The sequence below is a fragment of the Giraffa tippelskirchi genome, chromosome 11 (assembly GCF_054371585.1).
Source record: "Giraffa tippelskirchi isolate mGirTip1 chromosome 11, T2T-mGirTip1v1.2.pri, whole genome shotgun sequence".
Taxonomy (NCBI): domain Eukaryota; kingdom Metazoa; phylum Chordata; class Mammalia; order Artiodactyla; family Giraffidae; genus Giraffa; species Giraffa tippelskirchi.
Genome location: NC_137285.1, coordinates 133,456,323 through 133,471,366, shown reverse-complemented (window position 1 = coordinate 133,471,366; position 15,044 = coordinate 133,456,323). Strand labels below are relative to the sequence as shown.

The 15,044-nt window shown below is 48.9% G+C and overlaps 1 protein-coding gene and 1 long non-coding RNA gene across 6 annotated transcripts in view; one reads left to right on the top strand and one right to left on the bottom strand.

Annotated features, from left to right (window-relative positions):
• Positions 1–898: 898 nt before the first annotated feature.
• Positions 899–13,871, bottom strand: RCN1 (reticulocalbin 1). Of its 5 annotated transcripts, XM_081543708.1 has the most exons (7): positions 13,449–13,871; positions 8,642–8,835; positions 8,426–8,434; positions 7,468–7,634; positions 5,741–5,801; positions 2,950–3,149; positions 899–2,073 (listed from the first exon to the last, which is right to left on the bottom strand). In XM_081543708.1, exons 1-7 carry the CDS (start codon positions 13,700–13,702, stop codon positions 1,966–1,968), a joined length of 993 nt encoding a protein of 330 aa, XP_081399834.1. In that variant the 5' UTR covers positions 13,703–13,871; the 3' UTR covers positions 899–1,965. The 5 variants fall into 5 exon arrangements, 3 of the variants coding, with proteins under 3 accessions (XP_081399834.1, XP_081399832.1, XP_081399833.1); XR_014069293.1 differs by lacking the exon at positions 8,426–8,434 and having other exon boundaries at positions 2,950–5,174; positions 5,265–5,801; positions 7,468–7,646; XM_081543706.1 differs by lacking the exon at positions 8,426–8,434 and having other exon boundaries at positions 7,468–7,646.
• LOC145526910 (uncharacterized) overlaps positions 13,162–15,044 on the top strand; it is a 28,706-nt gene continuing 26,823 nt past the window's right edge. Inside the window, exon 1 of the long non-coding RNA XR_014069295.1 lies at positions 13,162–13,475. This is a non-coding gene — a long non-coding RNA (uncharacterized LOC145526910). The remainder of the gene's footprint in view (positions 13,476–15,044) is intronic.

Below are 15,044 nucleotides of genomic sequence, written 5' to 3'. Positions count from 1 at the left end.
GATCGAACCTGCAACTCCTGCACTGGCAGGCAGATTCTTTACCACTGAGCTACCAGGGAAGCCTGAGGGACTACTACAAATGATGGAGTCGGGAAGGTCCCCTTTGAGGAATCATGTTTGTGTTACCCCAGGATGTGTGCAGTGGGGGTTCCCAATGAGAATGGACAGCAAGTGCAAAGGGCCCAACTTGGAAATGAATTTGGTGTGTTTGAGGACCAGAAAGTCAGTGGGGCTGCTGTGGGAGGTGAAACCAAGTGATGCCGATGAGGTGGGAAAGGACCAGATGCTATAGGGCCTGGTAGGCCTTGGGAATCCCTTGGACACCAAGGAGATCAAACCAGTCAATCCTCAAGAAAACCAAACCTGAATATTCATTGGAAGGACTGATGCTGAAGCTGAAGCACCAATACTCTGGCCACCTGATGCAAAGAGGTGACTCACTGGAAAAGACCCTGATGCTAGGTAGGCAGAAGGGGACAACAGAGGATGAGATGGTTAGATGGCATCACCAGTACAATGGACATGAACTTGGGCAAACTCTCAGAGATAGTGAAGGACAGGGAAGCCTGGCATGCTGCAGTTCATGGGGTGGCAAAGAGTCATCAGGCACAACTTGGCAACTGAACAACAGGCCTTCATAAGAAGCCTAGATTTCCTTCCAGCTGAAACTTGTCTCTGAAAGGTCTTACAGTTTAGATGACCTGCAGTTTCTCTAATTATCATAGAGAAGTATATATTAAATAAGTAAATATGAGTATGTCCTGAACATTCTAGTAGTTGGATTTTTAAAATGTAGAACTTCTTTAACCTTACTCATGTCATCTCATCCCTCTGTTAAATTCTCTATCAGTAGAGAATAATGTCACAAATGGTACGTGTGAAGTCAAACACCACAGGACACGGTAGAAAATCCTCAGAGGGATCCTTTATTCATTCACTTTCTACTTATAAGGTGGAATTTCAACCTGTAAAAGTTCTTTCTTCCAGTTTAGCCAGTGGCTTGGAACATTACTTTGTCAACTCCATGATGTAAGTGGTCCCAGGGCAGGTTGAAAGGCTGTGGATTCACCGGACTGGAAGAGATGGGTTCCAGAGCTCCACTAGGCAGGCTTCCCTAGGACCCCACTCTCTATTCCTGTCAGAGACCAGCAAGGAAATGGATTGGATTTCTAGTCACTTTTTCAAAGATGAGATCTACTTCATGTACATGTCAAAAAGAATTTCTCAAGTATAATAAAGTGTTTACCATTTTCCTATAGTTCTTCAAATGCCTGACATTCATCTTTTCTCCCTACCTTTAAAATTCCTTTCTTTTTCACATTATCTTTCTTAATTCTTATTGTAAAAAAAACAAAGACAAAAAAGAAAGATGGGTGGATCTGTTGTGTACATTAGCAGGTTCATACAGAAAAATGCACAGAGGTTTATATGCCATTTACAGTAACAGCTCAGAGTACAGTCAAGAAGGAAGAATTTGAAATAATCAGCCTTGCTCTGACAGAAGCCTGTGTAGGAAGAGATACCACTGAAGCTTAATCAGAATTTTCCCTTACCAACTATTAACAGTGGGAATGTAAAAAATCTGCAGTTAAAATGCATAGCAGTCACTCCATATACTGCCCTCTCTCCACCTACCCAACTTCTGAATAACAGGGCTTTCAAATTTCATTCTTCTTTAGTTCAAATTTCATGGAAAAAGCTAAAAAGTCATGTTTTAGTAATGTATCCCCATAGAGCATTGCAATTTACCAAGATTTTAATGTGCTTGAAGAGAAATGTTACTCAAAGAATAGTGGTGAGTATTTTCCAGCAAATATTGAGTAAAAAACAATTTTAACCCCAATCTGAGGTGATAAATTTGCTTTCTGTGGGGACATAACTGCTGTTAAGTGAGACAATTGTAGCAATCATCCAGGACAATAAAAGAAAGCCTATGACAGTCTGTCATGTTATGGTGAGTGTGCATCAGAGCTCATCGTGGTTTTTGGTGAGGTCTTCCCCATAATTGGTAGCTTGGCTTCCAACAAACATGTTCCAGTTGTCTAAGATCTCCTCTTTAGTGAGCTTTTCATCCTAGAGGAGAGAAGAAAGCGCTTTGTCACAGAAACTCTGAGTAAATAGCTCAGCCTGACACTCATGTTATTTCACTGATCTGCAACATTTAAAATATTACAATTCATAATTAAGAAACTGCTGGGTACCTCTTTCATCTACCATCACTACTCAGCAAAACCCTAAATGGAACAGTCTCCTGCTATAAACACTGTGCTAAAATATATCGGAAAAGTCCTCAAGGAATTCAGAAGCCAGAGTCTGGTTATGTCTACATGCAGTGCTGGCATTCCCAAAACAGGCCCTGAAGAATTCCACTTCCCTTTTATGGCCTGACTGCAGAACCTGACTGTCTCCCGAGAATTCAGAGCAGTGATCAAAATGGGAAGAGGCAGGACTTCTTTCTACATCTTGTATATCTGCATACTGACCAGTGGATATTGGCATTGGAGCCAGCACGGTAAGCTGGCCTGAGGATGCCTGGGCCTTCATGTGATGGGATCCCTTCTGCCTCACATGCTGGAGATGTCTGATGAGACTCTACTGAAGGAATGAATGGATGAAAAGCTGGTCCTAGGGCAATGCAGGGCATACCTCTTAAATCCATGCCTGCCTACAGCCAACAAAGTGACCAGCCCTGCGATCCTAGGAGATGTCAGTGAACCTAAGTGCAACCCACAACAGACTCTCTAGGAACAGGAACATCTGGCCTAATGAGCTCATTGCGGGTTATCGCGATGTCAGCCAAGTTCACAGGTCTCAGATGTAGGGCAGGAATGAGAGAGGTCAATAAGGGCACGGCCGCACGGGCCAAGGCAAACATCAAAGAAGCAAACAGAACCAATCTTATGTAAACTGTCTCCCTTCACGGAACTGTTCCAGAAGACTGCGAAATACCTTGTTTTTGTCTGACTCGTACACCAGGTGCCTGGCCTCGGCCTGAGCGTGGTCATAGTCTTGTGGGAGGATCCAGTGACGAATCTCATCTTTGTCCAGCTTCCCATCCTTGTTCAGATCCCGGAATTCATTAAATTGCTCCCGTTCTGACAGCACCCAGTCTGGCTCAGGGCCACTCTCCTCGTGGGAAAACATATCAGCTAGAAGGGAAGGCTGTTCTTGGTTATGAAGACCAATGGGAAGGTAAACTTAAGAAAACCTGACCTCCAGCAGTCAAGAGACCTAACCAGATACCTGGGGGGCAGTCTCCTCTCAGGTAAAGAATACAATGATTTATCCACTATACAGGCCACTGAGTGGAAGAGAAAGAACTGTGCTTGGAAGCCAGAGGTGAATTCTGGCCTTTGACTTAGTCCAGCGCCTTGTCTAAAGTGGAGACAGTAATTTATTATTCAAAAGGTTATTTTCAAGGTCAAATGGGACATTTCTGTGAAAGCCCTCTACAACCCAGCCTGGAAAAACTAATAATAATGACCAATACCAGCACTTTCTATGGTCCAGATGCTATATAGAATGCGTACTTTTTTAAATTTGAGTTTTCATTACAATCCTATGAAGTAGGTGTTGTTATTCCCACTTTATAGAAGAGAACACTGAGGCACAGCCTTAACCCAAGGAGGACCCACAGCTAGCATGAGAATGTAGTTGACTATACAGGAACACGAGCACTCTGCTTCCAACCCATAGACTTAAACACTGTGTTTATTACTGTTGCTGTTTATATCATTTCCAGAGAGCTTTCACATATATTTTACTTCACCCTTAAAGCAATTTTATAAGACAGATCAGTAACCATGTTTTACAAAACGGCAGGGAAAAGGAAAAAGAAGGCAAAGCTTAACCACTGTTTGCTAAGCCATTAGATTTTCTAGGAAAAGAAAGATATCTTGTGGGCAATTTCTCTTTGATGGAAACAGCTTGGAAACATCAGGTGGTAGAGAGTAGATAGTGAATGAAGGAAAAAGAGAGGCAAGACCCTGGCTGGGTTCAGCTAGAAGTAGACCCACACCATCCTGGAAACATGGGTGCTGTGCTTTCCCATTTTACAAATGAGGAGACTGAGGCTTATAGGCTTATACGGAGTGATTACATGACTCCCACATGTCATGGTCACAGAGCTAGTAAGTGGAGAAGCCAGGACTCTTAATTCCAGCGTTCTTCCCACTGTACCATGTCATTGCTTGTCCCTGCCTGTAGAGAAGGCTTCTCCCTAAAGGAAGTAGCTTGCTAGACAAGACACGTGGTCTCTGACAGCAAGTCACTCAGAATTCAGTTTTCAAGAACAGTGCCCCCATCAGCCTCTCTGCCAGTGTCCGGTGCAAAAAATGTTGCTTTTAGGCAAAGTCACTCAAGAGTTTTGCCCCCCGCCATGCACCTTCTCAATGCAGATCAGGAAGAGAGTGAGGGAGAGCACACACTTGAAATCAGAAGAGCTACGTTGTCTTAATCACCCTGCCTTCCCTTCAAGTCTAATTCCCTCACCCCTGGGTGTGTGGGGCTCTGAAACTCCCCTCACATGCGTGTGCACCAGGCGTGAGACAGGCTGCGCTGTGCACACTGATGATGGGGCTGTCAGCACTGATTGTTCTACAAAGGAAATGCCACCAAGATGGCTTCAGTTACTGAGGTGCGAGCTGCCATTATCAACGGCATTCGCCGCTTCAGACCAAATAAAATTCCGAATGACTGGAAGAAACTCTGCTCTTCTTTACAGCGGGCACTTGTTCTTGTGTTTGGGGTGGCAGAGTTAAACAAGCACAAACCGGAGACTGATGGCAACGTGGGCGCTGCTTTTATTCAAGGTAACTGACTGCCTCTATTAAATATCTGCACAAAAGTTATATCCATCCCACCCCTCAAATGATTTTCCAGCTTTTACTTTACTGACACTTGAGAAGAGAAGAGCTACCCTGAGAAGGTGGCCTGCAGCTGGGGCCATGTGCCAAACTGCCCAGGCAGCAACCGCTGAGGATCAAACGCAAATATCCATGCTGCCTCCTTCAGTCCCTCAGGCTGGAAGGGCTCCTGGGCGGCTGGGAAGGGCTCTAACCAGGAGCAGTGGCTTCTGACCTGGGGGCTTAAGTGGAGCCTTCTTCGACCAGGGCTTGGTTACCTGCAAACGCACTTCTGGATGTTGCTCAAGTGGAGGCCTTCAGAACAAAAAGCTGAGAACAGTACTCCCAATGAAAGACCAAAAACCAGAGGCATAAAACAGCTGTATTTGGGGAGACCGTGCATTCTGTAAAAGGATTTACCTCTCTAGGAAGGAGTCCCTTTCTGCAGACAGCTTCGGCCTGTAAACAGTTCTGCTGACCACAGCTCCATCAACTCCGTTTCTGGGCTCCGCTGGCAAACAGTCTGCTGTAGAGTCTGTCCCCTGAGACTGTCTGCTCTAGCCCCCCTTTCCATCTCTGGGATCTCCAGTCCCGTCTCGCAAAGGGAGAAACTCCACAGTGTGATGAAGAGCGCCTCTCAGAGCCATGGGGTCAATGGCTGGCCTGGGCTCTTCTCCACCAGGAATGCCTCCCTGAGGCATGGCATTGCCTGCAATGAAGTGCGCTGACCCTGCACCCCTAGGACTGGTGTGACAAGTCCCTCTCACTGGGAAGTCACAGGAGTGACACCAACAGACTTGCAGCTGCTGCTAAAAGAGACGTCTGAGGAAAAGTAGCCAGACACGTGGGTGGAGGACAGTTGGGACAGAGGAGCAAGACTCCAGGCCAGCACTCACCAATATACTCATCCTGATCCACAAAGCCATCCCCATTCTTGTCGATGTCCTCCAGAGTTTCCTAGGAAGCAAATGGGGAAGAGATGCAAGATAGCTCCATGCTCTCAGTAGATCTAACTACTGTCCTCCTTTGTCTGGCTTTTATGGCTTGAGGACTTCTGGCTCGTCTCCTGACCTCCCTGGGCATTAGTTTGTGATCTGTAAAAAACAGGCAATGGCTTCTGTCCCTCCTCCCCCAGCCTACGATTTTAAAAGCAGAACACTCTGCAAATGAAAATGTACCTATAAGCCCAGACATTCTCTTATTATGAAACCCTGCCAGGCTAACCACCTGCACTCTCCTGCCTAATCGTCTCTGTGTACTGTGAGGAATCCACCTTGAAAACCACTGGACTAAAATGATCACCAAGATAGATTCCATTGCTGACTGGACCATGAACACCGAGGTGATGTCAGAAAAATATGGAACTATGAACAACTGGAAAATAAAAGTATATCTGACTTGAATACATTTGGGTGGCCAGTAAGTAACAGTGTACAGAAAATCCCGAACTTTTTGGCCACCCAATATTATGTTGTATATTTAGTACATCTGACCTCTAAACTAAGGTTTTTGTTTTTGTTTTGCTAGGGTAAGTAATTAAATGAATCTACTGTCCATTGTCACAGAAACTCAAAGGCATCCTGAAGAAAACAGTCAACCCGAGAATTGAGTCAATCCAGAAGCAAATAATCAACCTCCCCATCTTCACTGTCTTCTCGTAAATTAGCCATCACTAAGTGGATGCTGGGTATTAAAGCAATGATTCTTAAAGCCATTGCCCAGTCCTCAGGGTCACTGTGGTCATAAGGATGAAGCATCCATGAGTGAACCCATCCATGACTGGAAAACTGAAATAGTCCAGGGCTGGTTGTTTCCCAGCAGCAAAACAACTGGAACTGCCTCAGGATGCCTGCTGTGAATATAGGGGATCGGCATTTGCTTAATGTCAAGGAAAATGAAGACACTGGGGACCGAACAAGACACTATGGAAAACAAATACACTCCAAGGGAAGCACCCTTTCTAGGCATGGTCTGACTTTAAGTTCCCACATGATTTAACAGTCCAGTGCATTCCATTTCTGAGTCTTATTCTAGTTCCCTCAAAGCTGGCAAATGAGGCTAGCTAGTTGCTCACTAAACCCATCTGCTCTTTCTGGGCACACCTCTAAACTGCCAGTGTAGGGGCCCATGTCAAATGTAGGAGCCCATGGAATATAAAAGGAAGGGAGGTGTCATTTCCTGGCCAGAACAGGAAAGGCATACCGTGCCTTTTCCTCAGTCCTTCTCTTCTTCTGTCTATCAGATGAATACAGGGGATCGGCCAGGAAGACCTCAAAGCCACAGGATGGTGGAGGACAAGATGGAAATGGCCTGGGGGCCTGCCAGCACTTGAGAACCACCCAGAAAATCCACTGATGGGGACCGTCTGCCCTGGACTCAGTATAAGCAAGAACTAACTTTCAGTTATTGTGTTGAATAGCTGGGATTGGGGGCTACTTGTTACAGCAGCTACCCTCCCCTGACTCATTTCCTGAGTACACAGGCCTTCCAGTGTATTCCACTTCAGAGTCCTTGTCCAGTTCCCCTTGGGCTGAAGAATGTTCTCACTTTGCAAGAAAGGATAATGTTCTGGTGCTGCTTTCGATTTGGTCTTTTCCCAGTCCAGGCTCTTTGGCTATCTTACCAAAACCACAATTTCCTTCATATGCTCAAACTCCTCAGGATGCAGAAAGGCAGTGAACTCCTCCCGGGTGGCTGTCTGGTCACCATCAAGGTCTGCAGCCTTGAACCTTCTCTCGTCCCGTGGCAGCATCTTTTTAAAGGTGTGATGATCTGAGGTATCCTGAAACTCTGTGGGGTTTCCTGCAGGACGTGCACAGAGACATGAGCACTGGGCTACCAAGGAAAGTGTTTCCCTCCAGATCACGCCCAGTCGTCTTTAATATGAAGGACAGGAGGTCCTGACATGTCGAGTTTCTGCAACATTTTATTTCAGAATGCCCCCAGTGTCTGTCCCTCCAGGCCACCCTACAGTCCAGGCCCTAAAGGCTTGTTAGGGGCATTATAGCAAGTGGGGAAAACATAGGCTTGAGACCATATTCATATCCTACTTCACTTTGCAGTACCCTACTTTCATCATATTCTTTGACACAGAACATACAAAGGCTCCCTTGTACCTGGGACATCTGTTCTAAGTTCCTGCGAATCTTTCAAGACCCGGCTTAATCTAGCTGGGAGTGTGTGTCTTTGGTTCTCCTCAGGCCTGTCTTCTTAAGTATGGCCTCTGCTAGGCAGACATCTAGCAGGTCTTCAACCCATGCTGGGCACACACCCCTCCATCATTCCTCCCAAACAAGCATGTCTTATGTCCAAACCTTGCCCACTGCTGAAGGCATCGCTGCACCTTTGTCCCTCCAGCTGACCCCCCTTCCCCACTCGTCTCCATCTCTCCAGACACAAATCCATTCTTTAAGGCCCGTTTCCCAAATCACGCTCCGCCAGGAAGCCTTCCGAGACTGTTCTAGTTTACCCAGTCCTTGCTATCTGAAATTCAGCAGACATGCGTCCTCTCTGCTTTGTTCTCTGGGTATGCCTCTGAGATCATAAGCTCAGGTTGGAAAGCAGCTTATTTTTTAGTAGGCCCTCACCCCCTTCTACCTACAAGTTCACTCAGAGTAAGCAGCCTGGTGTGTTGTTAGTAAGCAAAACAGGATGCTACACTGTTCTACTTAAGCAGGTTCTACTTAGCAGACTGTGACATCTCCCCGAAGTGGGTAGGTATGATGAGAGAGTAATTTCCCACAAGAAGCTTGTTACTCGGGCCCCAGCTGCATAATCGCTCCTGCAGCACCTCTTACCTAGGTAATAACCATAGGTGGCTTGCTTGTATTCTTCCCAGGAAATTTTTTCGTCTTTGTCCCGATCATAATCCTTCCAGACTTTGGCGACATTATCGTAGATGTACCTTTTCTGCACCCGTTTGATCCAGGTTTTCAGCTCCTCGGTGGTGACAAAGCCGTCTCCATCACTGTCGATTCGATCAACAATTTTCCTGTAGTTAAAAAAAAAAAAAAAAATAACCCATGAGGCTACTATCAAGGCTTGTGTGATCCTGATCCAGAAAGAGATCAAACACCTGCAGAATCTAAAATGCTTAAGTGCTAAAATAAAATCAATGACCCGGTGATGCTTGAAAGGATCTTAAAGTTTAAGTTTTCCGAGAATGATATGCCTCTCTCCACCCACCCAGTGCCAACACCAGACGCTAGTGGATCAGGCCATTCTGTCCTCATAAATCTTGATGTGACCTCAGAATCCTTCTCAACACAGTGCTCTGCAGATAGACACTACCAACTGAGTGAGCTGATTTGTAAGATGAAACCTAGCGGTCTTCCCTGATAATAGTTTAACTCCCTCATTTTAAAGTAATGAGGGAGTAATTGGTACCACTGGAGTAAGAATCCATGTCCTCTGGCTCTAAACCCAATTCAAAAGATGGAAGAGTCTAGCTTTCTAACCAACCCAACAAAAAATAAGAGATTTTTATTTTCCTTTATCTCACCACTTTGGATTCAAAGACTTGAAACTTAAAGCAGGAGGAGACCAGATCTTGGACAAAGCAAAAAATGTCAGGGATGAAAGGGCCTTGACATCGTGGAACCTAATCAAGAAACCTGAGCAGCTGAGCAGCTGCAGGAACCTCAACTTCCTGCTCTTAAGGTGAAGACCACTATGTCCACTGGCATCTCCTGCTCCACAGCTGGCCCGGGTTCCAGCAATTGCCCACTAGACTTCACTAGGGCACCGCATACCCCTGTGCAGAGCAAATGTCAAGCTGGGAACCTCAACAGTGTCCATCTCTTAGGCCAGAGGGCCCAAGCTAGGGATGCCAGCCTTGAGAGGAACTTCAAAAACTCCTGAAAGCTACTTCCAGTGTTTAAGAAAGTTTTACCATAGTAGTTCATTTACCTGAAAAGAGGTCATACAGGCTAATTAGGGATTTGTTTTCTTTGCTTTGGGCTGGAATTTCATCAACTCCAACTTTCTTACTGTGAACACAAGTTCAAATTGGCAGTTATTCTTTGATTAGAAATGGAAATGAGTTCATTAGTACTTAAGTCTCCATCCCCTACCTGAACCTGGGTAGCCCAAGTTCCTCTTTCTCAGGAACTTGTCCCTTCTTTGCAATTTTGACAGGTCTCAAGACTAAAAGACTAAACCTCAAGTATCTTGCTTCCAGGAAATGACAGCCAAACAGCAGAATTCTTTCAATACTGTGAAGTGTTTAGCCTACCTACTATGTGCCAGGCACTGCTCCAGTCCTGGCAGTGGTGACATGCCCATCAGTTATCCAAAGCCAACTGAGAAGCAGAATCTCAAACCAGCAAAGACCAAATGACGTCAGACAGTATACAACCTGCTTTTCGGAAAGGACAGCATCCAACGTATGCGAAAGAAACATTCAGGACATAGCTCCGCCTGACACATAGTAGGAGCTCAATAAATATTTGCTGGAAGCACAAATCATCTTAACACTTTTCTCTTTAAAAATCTCAAACAGGAGTTATAGGAAAGGTAGCTATGATGTAGATAAACCAAATGCTACAATCAGAACACCAGGATCCTAGTCCTGTGTGATCTTAGGCATATGACTTGACTCTCTGAGTCTCCACTTCTCCACCTGTAAACTGGACACCTACTTTACAAGGAATGTTGGGAGGGTTAGAGGAGACAGTGTGGACGATAATCCCAAACACAGATGGATAGAGAACTCAACAAACAGGTAACAGAAGTAAGCAAAGCAGGACATCCCAGGTGGTCCAGTGACTAAGACTCTGATGAGCTTCCAAAGTAGGGACCCTCAGTTTGATCCCTGATCAGGGAACTAAGATCCCGCAGGCCACAACTAAGACCCAGTGCGGCCAAATAAATAAAATAAAAATGTAAAAAAAGAAGCCAGCGAAACACCGGGGGATCGCCCACCAGCTGCCAAACAAGGCTGCCCAGCTCTGCTCCAGATAATGACCTCCACATGGAATAACAGGCCATGGGTGTCAACAGAAACCAAAAATCGGGGTCTGTATGTGAAGTCACTCCGATGCTAAACATTGGCAAGTAATTTTTATTTTTTTTCTAAGACTGTGCACCACATTTGCAACTGCCCGAAGCCTATGGGTCCCTACTTTTTTTTGTCTTTGGGGGCCTTAGATCTGCCACGTTTTCAGAATCTGTGCGCAGATGGTGGTGATGAAGCTGCCTGGATCCAGCCACGCTCCCCCCTCTGCAGCCCAGACTTGGAGCTGTGGACAGAAAGATGGCTTCTCACATTCAGCCCATCCCATACCACGCCCACCCTTCATTTCCAACCTTCCAACCTGCCCCCCACCCCACCTCTAGCCCAGATTTACTTTATAGGTGAGCAGTGTGTCCACTATCCATGCAGTGGCTCCGGCCAGAGACCAGATGCCACTCTAGATTGCTCCCTCCTCTCTCCCCGTCCCCACCACGCTGAGCCAAGAGCAAGCACTGCCAGTTCCACCTCCAACATGGCTCTGGGTTCACCCTCTCCCACCGTGCCTGATTCAGGCACTCACGGCCACCCCATGCCCCGGTCTCCCCATCTGTGCCTCGGTTACGTTCTCTGCCCTACTGCCAGTCCAACTTTCCTAATACATTTTGGGATAATAACATTTCTACCGTGTACAGAATAATGTCTGATCTCCACCTCACAAAGGTCCCTCTGTCCTGCCCTTGGCCTCCTTGCCACTCCCACCTCCCACATCTCCTGCCCTGTCTCTTGACTGTCCCAACACCCGGAATCCAAAGGAACAGATTTTAAAACTATCTATAAGCAGGCTCTTCTCTCTTCAGGAATGCCTTTCCCTGTTCTTAAGCCTGGTGACCTCTGAGTCATGCCACAAACCCTGGTCAGATGACATCCCAACCCCCCAAGCCCCTGTCCCCAACCTGAAGCTTTAGGGGGCTCCTCCTAGATGTGGGCACTGTGGCTTTTACATGCCACCATCACAGCAATTATGCATAGCATCTGCTCTAATCTCTCTCCTCTGCATATGATTATAAGTACTTTATGGCCTAAAAATAAGGTTTTATCTTTGTAGTTGTCAGGTATCTAACACCCTGCTGAGCACATAAGAGTTATTCAAATGTTTTTTTTCATTAGTAAATGAATGCAGCTAAGGTCTTCATACAAGGGTCAAACGCATCACCACTAGGCTTACTTGTCCTGCTCTCACCACTAGGCCTATTTGTCCTGATGAAGGCATTAAACTGGAAGCTTTAGGACTGAAAACTAGAGTTCCCTACTCCAATTCCTCAAACCTCTCCTCCTCCTCACTGGTGACAAATGGCTGCCACCCAGGGCCCCTGAATAAATCAGCCTCCAAGAGCCTCAAAGCAACAATGGACTGAACTCATCAATGGCTCCCATTGTTAAGGCTCAAACTAGAAGAGAAAGTACTTCTCTGCAGAATAAAAGGTGATTGTTAGGGGGTGACTTTGAAGTTCAAAGATCCTTTCTATCAGCGCAGGCAGATGGTGCACCTACACAATAGGTGTAATTTAGCCTCACAGTCTGTCCAATCACACTGGCCTTTGGGGGCCCCCAGCAGCACAGGGACGGCTGTGTTCTTTTTCTATGTAGCAGGGCAGAAAGGCCCTCCACCCCTGGGAAGCAGATTCCTGGAGGCCTGGTGTCCAGTAGGCACGGCTCTTGGGACCCTCCCCAGCCAGGTCTCCATCTGGGCTCAGGCTGGCTGTAGACTCCTCCATGGAAGGGTTTCCAGAGAACCTCCGACAGTGCTCAAGTGTCTCTCCAGGGCCTGCAGGGAGGGTGCACTGAGATGTACCCACGTTCTGTTTCCCAGGTTTGGTTTCCGACTCAGCTGCCTTCAAGGGTGAAATTCACAACCTGCCACCACACTACCCTCCAGCCTTTTGGCCTCGGCTGCCAAAGGACTGGATGCCTCTGCTGCCGACAGAAGATGCGGGAGACGAAAATGAAGGGACCAGTTTCCATCCCCACCCCTCCCTCCCTATCTCCTAATGCCCCTCCCTTCTTAACAGCAGGATTCTTATACTCCCTACTTCGGATATGGGGGCGACTGAGCAGAAGACAAGAACACCCCAGTCCCAGCCCTGGGACACGGGCCAGGAATCAAGCCTCCGCCTGCCCCTTCCTCTTTTATCCATTAACGATCATCCTTGAGACCTTAGCAGTGTCTCCTGCCTCCCCTCTCTTGGAATGGGAGAAGAGAGAAACCAGGAGGATGGGGGAGGAACTCCTATCACTAAAAGGCCACCGTGGACAAATTCTTCTTTTGTACGCTCCCTCCCCTCCCTTCTGATGCAACCCGGGGGAGGGGGCGGGCCCTGGCCGTCCTGGCTCTGGAGACCGCTGCCACGTTCTCGCCTCCCCGCGGGAAGCCACCCCGGCCCCGGGCGGGGATCTCCATGCAGGGTCCCGGCGCCCGCAGACAAACTTTGCTTCAGCCCCGCCGCCCGGCCCGCCCGGCCCGCCCGGCCCGCCCGGCCCACGCCCTCGGGTCCCGGCGCCCGATTTCGCTTTCGCTTTGCGGCCGGTGGCCAGCGCGGCTACGGCCCGAGGGGCCCCGCCGGCACCTGCGGCGTCCCCGAGCGCGGCCTCACCCCAGCCTCTCCTTGCTCTCCTCCGAGGTGAGCTGGTCGAAGGTCTTGGAGTCCTCCTTGCCCAGGAAGGCCTCGTGGTCGTACTGGAAGCTCTGGTTGTCCTCGGCCGGCCGCTCGCCCAGGTCCGAGTCGGGCCGCACCACGCGCTCCTTGCGCACGGTGGGCTTGGCCCGCAGCGCCGGGGGCGCCAGCAGCAGCGCCAGCAGCAGCCCCAGGGCCAGCCCCAGGTGGCGACCGCGGCCGCCGCGCGCCATCGTCCGGAGGAGAGCGCGGCCCGCGGGAAGGCTCCGAGCGAGCGACGAGCGGCGGCTCGGGAATGGGGGCTCAGAGCGCGCGCGGCGGCGGCGGGGCTGGGGCCAGGGCCGGCGCCGGGAGGGAGGGGACGGGCCGGCCCCTCGGCCAGCGCCCGCCCCGTGCCAGAGCGGAGGGGCGCGCCCCGGGCGGCGGGCAAGGGAGCGCCGGACTGCCCCGCTCACGCGCCCATTGGCCGCCGGGCGGCGGGGGGAGGCCGGGGCCGCGGAGCCACGTCGCCCGCCCGGGTGGTGGGCGCCGGGCTCGGGTTTCGCCTGGGCCCCTCCCCGCGATCTCGTCGCGAGGGGCGGGCCCAGGCGGACTGGGCCGGAGACTGGAGGGCTCCTAAGAAGACCGGGAAGTTCTTTGTCGAGCAACAGATGTTCGGGGTAAAACTCCCTCTCTCTTTTTCCAGTTCCGGAGAACTGAGAGGAGGGAGGCGCTGACCCCCGCCCCCGCCCCAACTTCCAACTTAGCTCTAGACCCCGCCCTAAGATGTGCTCTTAAAACAAACTCAACCCCACTTAACCAAACTTGGGGTTCCCTGATGGCTCAGACGGTAAAGAATCCGCCTGCAATGCAGGAGACCTGGGTTCGATCCCTGGGTTGGGAAGATCCTCTGGAGAAGGGAATGGCTACCCACTCCAGTATTCTGGCCTGGAGAATTCCATGGACTGTATAGTCCATGGGGTCGCAAAGAGTCGGACAGGACTGAGCGACTTTCACTCTCTTAACCAAACTTGGAGTCTAGTTACAAATTCAAGAGACTAGAAGGAGACCCTGATGGGCAAGGTCTTCTGGAAACCAGAGTCGCAAACCTGGTGCTGGAGGAAGGCCAGACAGAGACTTCAACATGATGCGGGACCATCTACATGGAGCAGCCCTATGCACTCCTGCTGCCAGCAGAAGTGCAGGCCCCAAGCAGATCTCAAAAGAAATCAGGATCTTGGATGTCTGCTTTCATTTCTAAAGGATGGCAACTCACTTTATAAAAGTACCGCTTGTCTTGAACAAATCTTGTCTGTACTGTGTGTAGTGATGAAAACATCCTGTATCTGGGCTGCCCAATAGGGAATGGCTAGTGGTGACTCAGTAAAGAATCAGCCTGCAATGCGGGAGACCTGGTTTCGATCCCTGGGTTGGGAAGATGCCCTAGAGAAGGGACCGGCTATCCACTCCAGTGTTCTTGCCTGGAGAATCTCATGGACAGAGGAGCCTGGCAGGCTACAGTCCATGGGGTTGCAAAGAGTCGGACACAATTGAGAGATTTTCAGTTACTTACTTTAGTGAGCACACCAGACAGGT

Coding starts and splice junctions, on each gene's coding strand:
- RCN1 (XM_081543706.1), bottom strand. CDS start 13,702: ATGGCGCGCGGCGGCCGCGGTCGCCACCTGGGGCTGGCCCTGGGGCTG. Junction 7,647..8,641: donor CACCTATGGTTATTACCTAG/GTAAGAGGTGCT, acceptor CACGTCCTGCAG/GAAACCCCACAGAGTTTCAG. Junction 2,074..2,949: donor ACGAGTCAGACAAAAACAAG/GTATTTCGCAGT, acceptor TCTCTCCTCTAG/GATGAAAAGCTCACTAAAGA.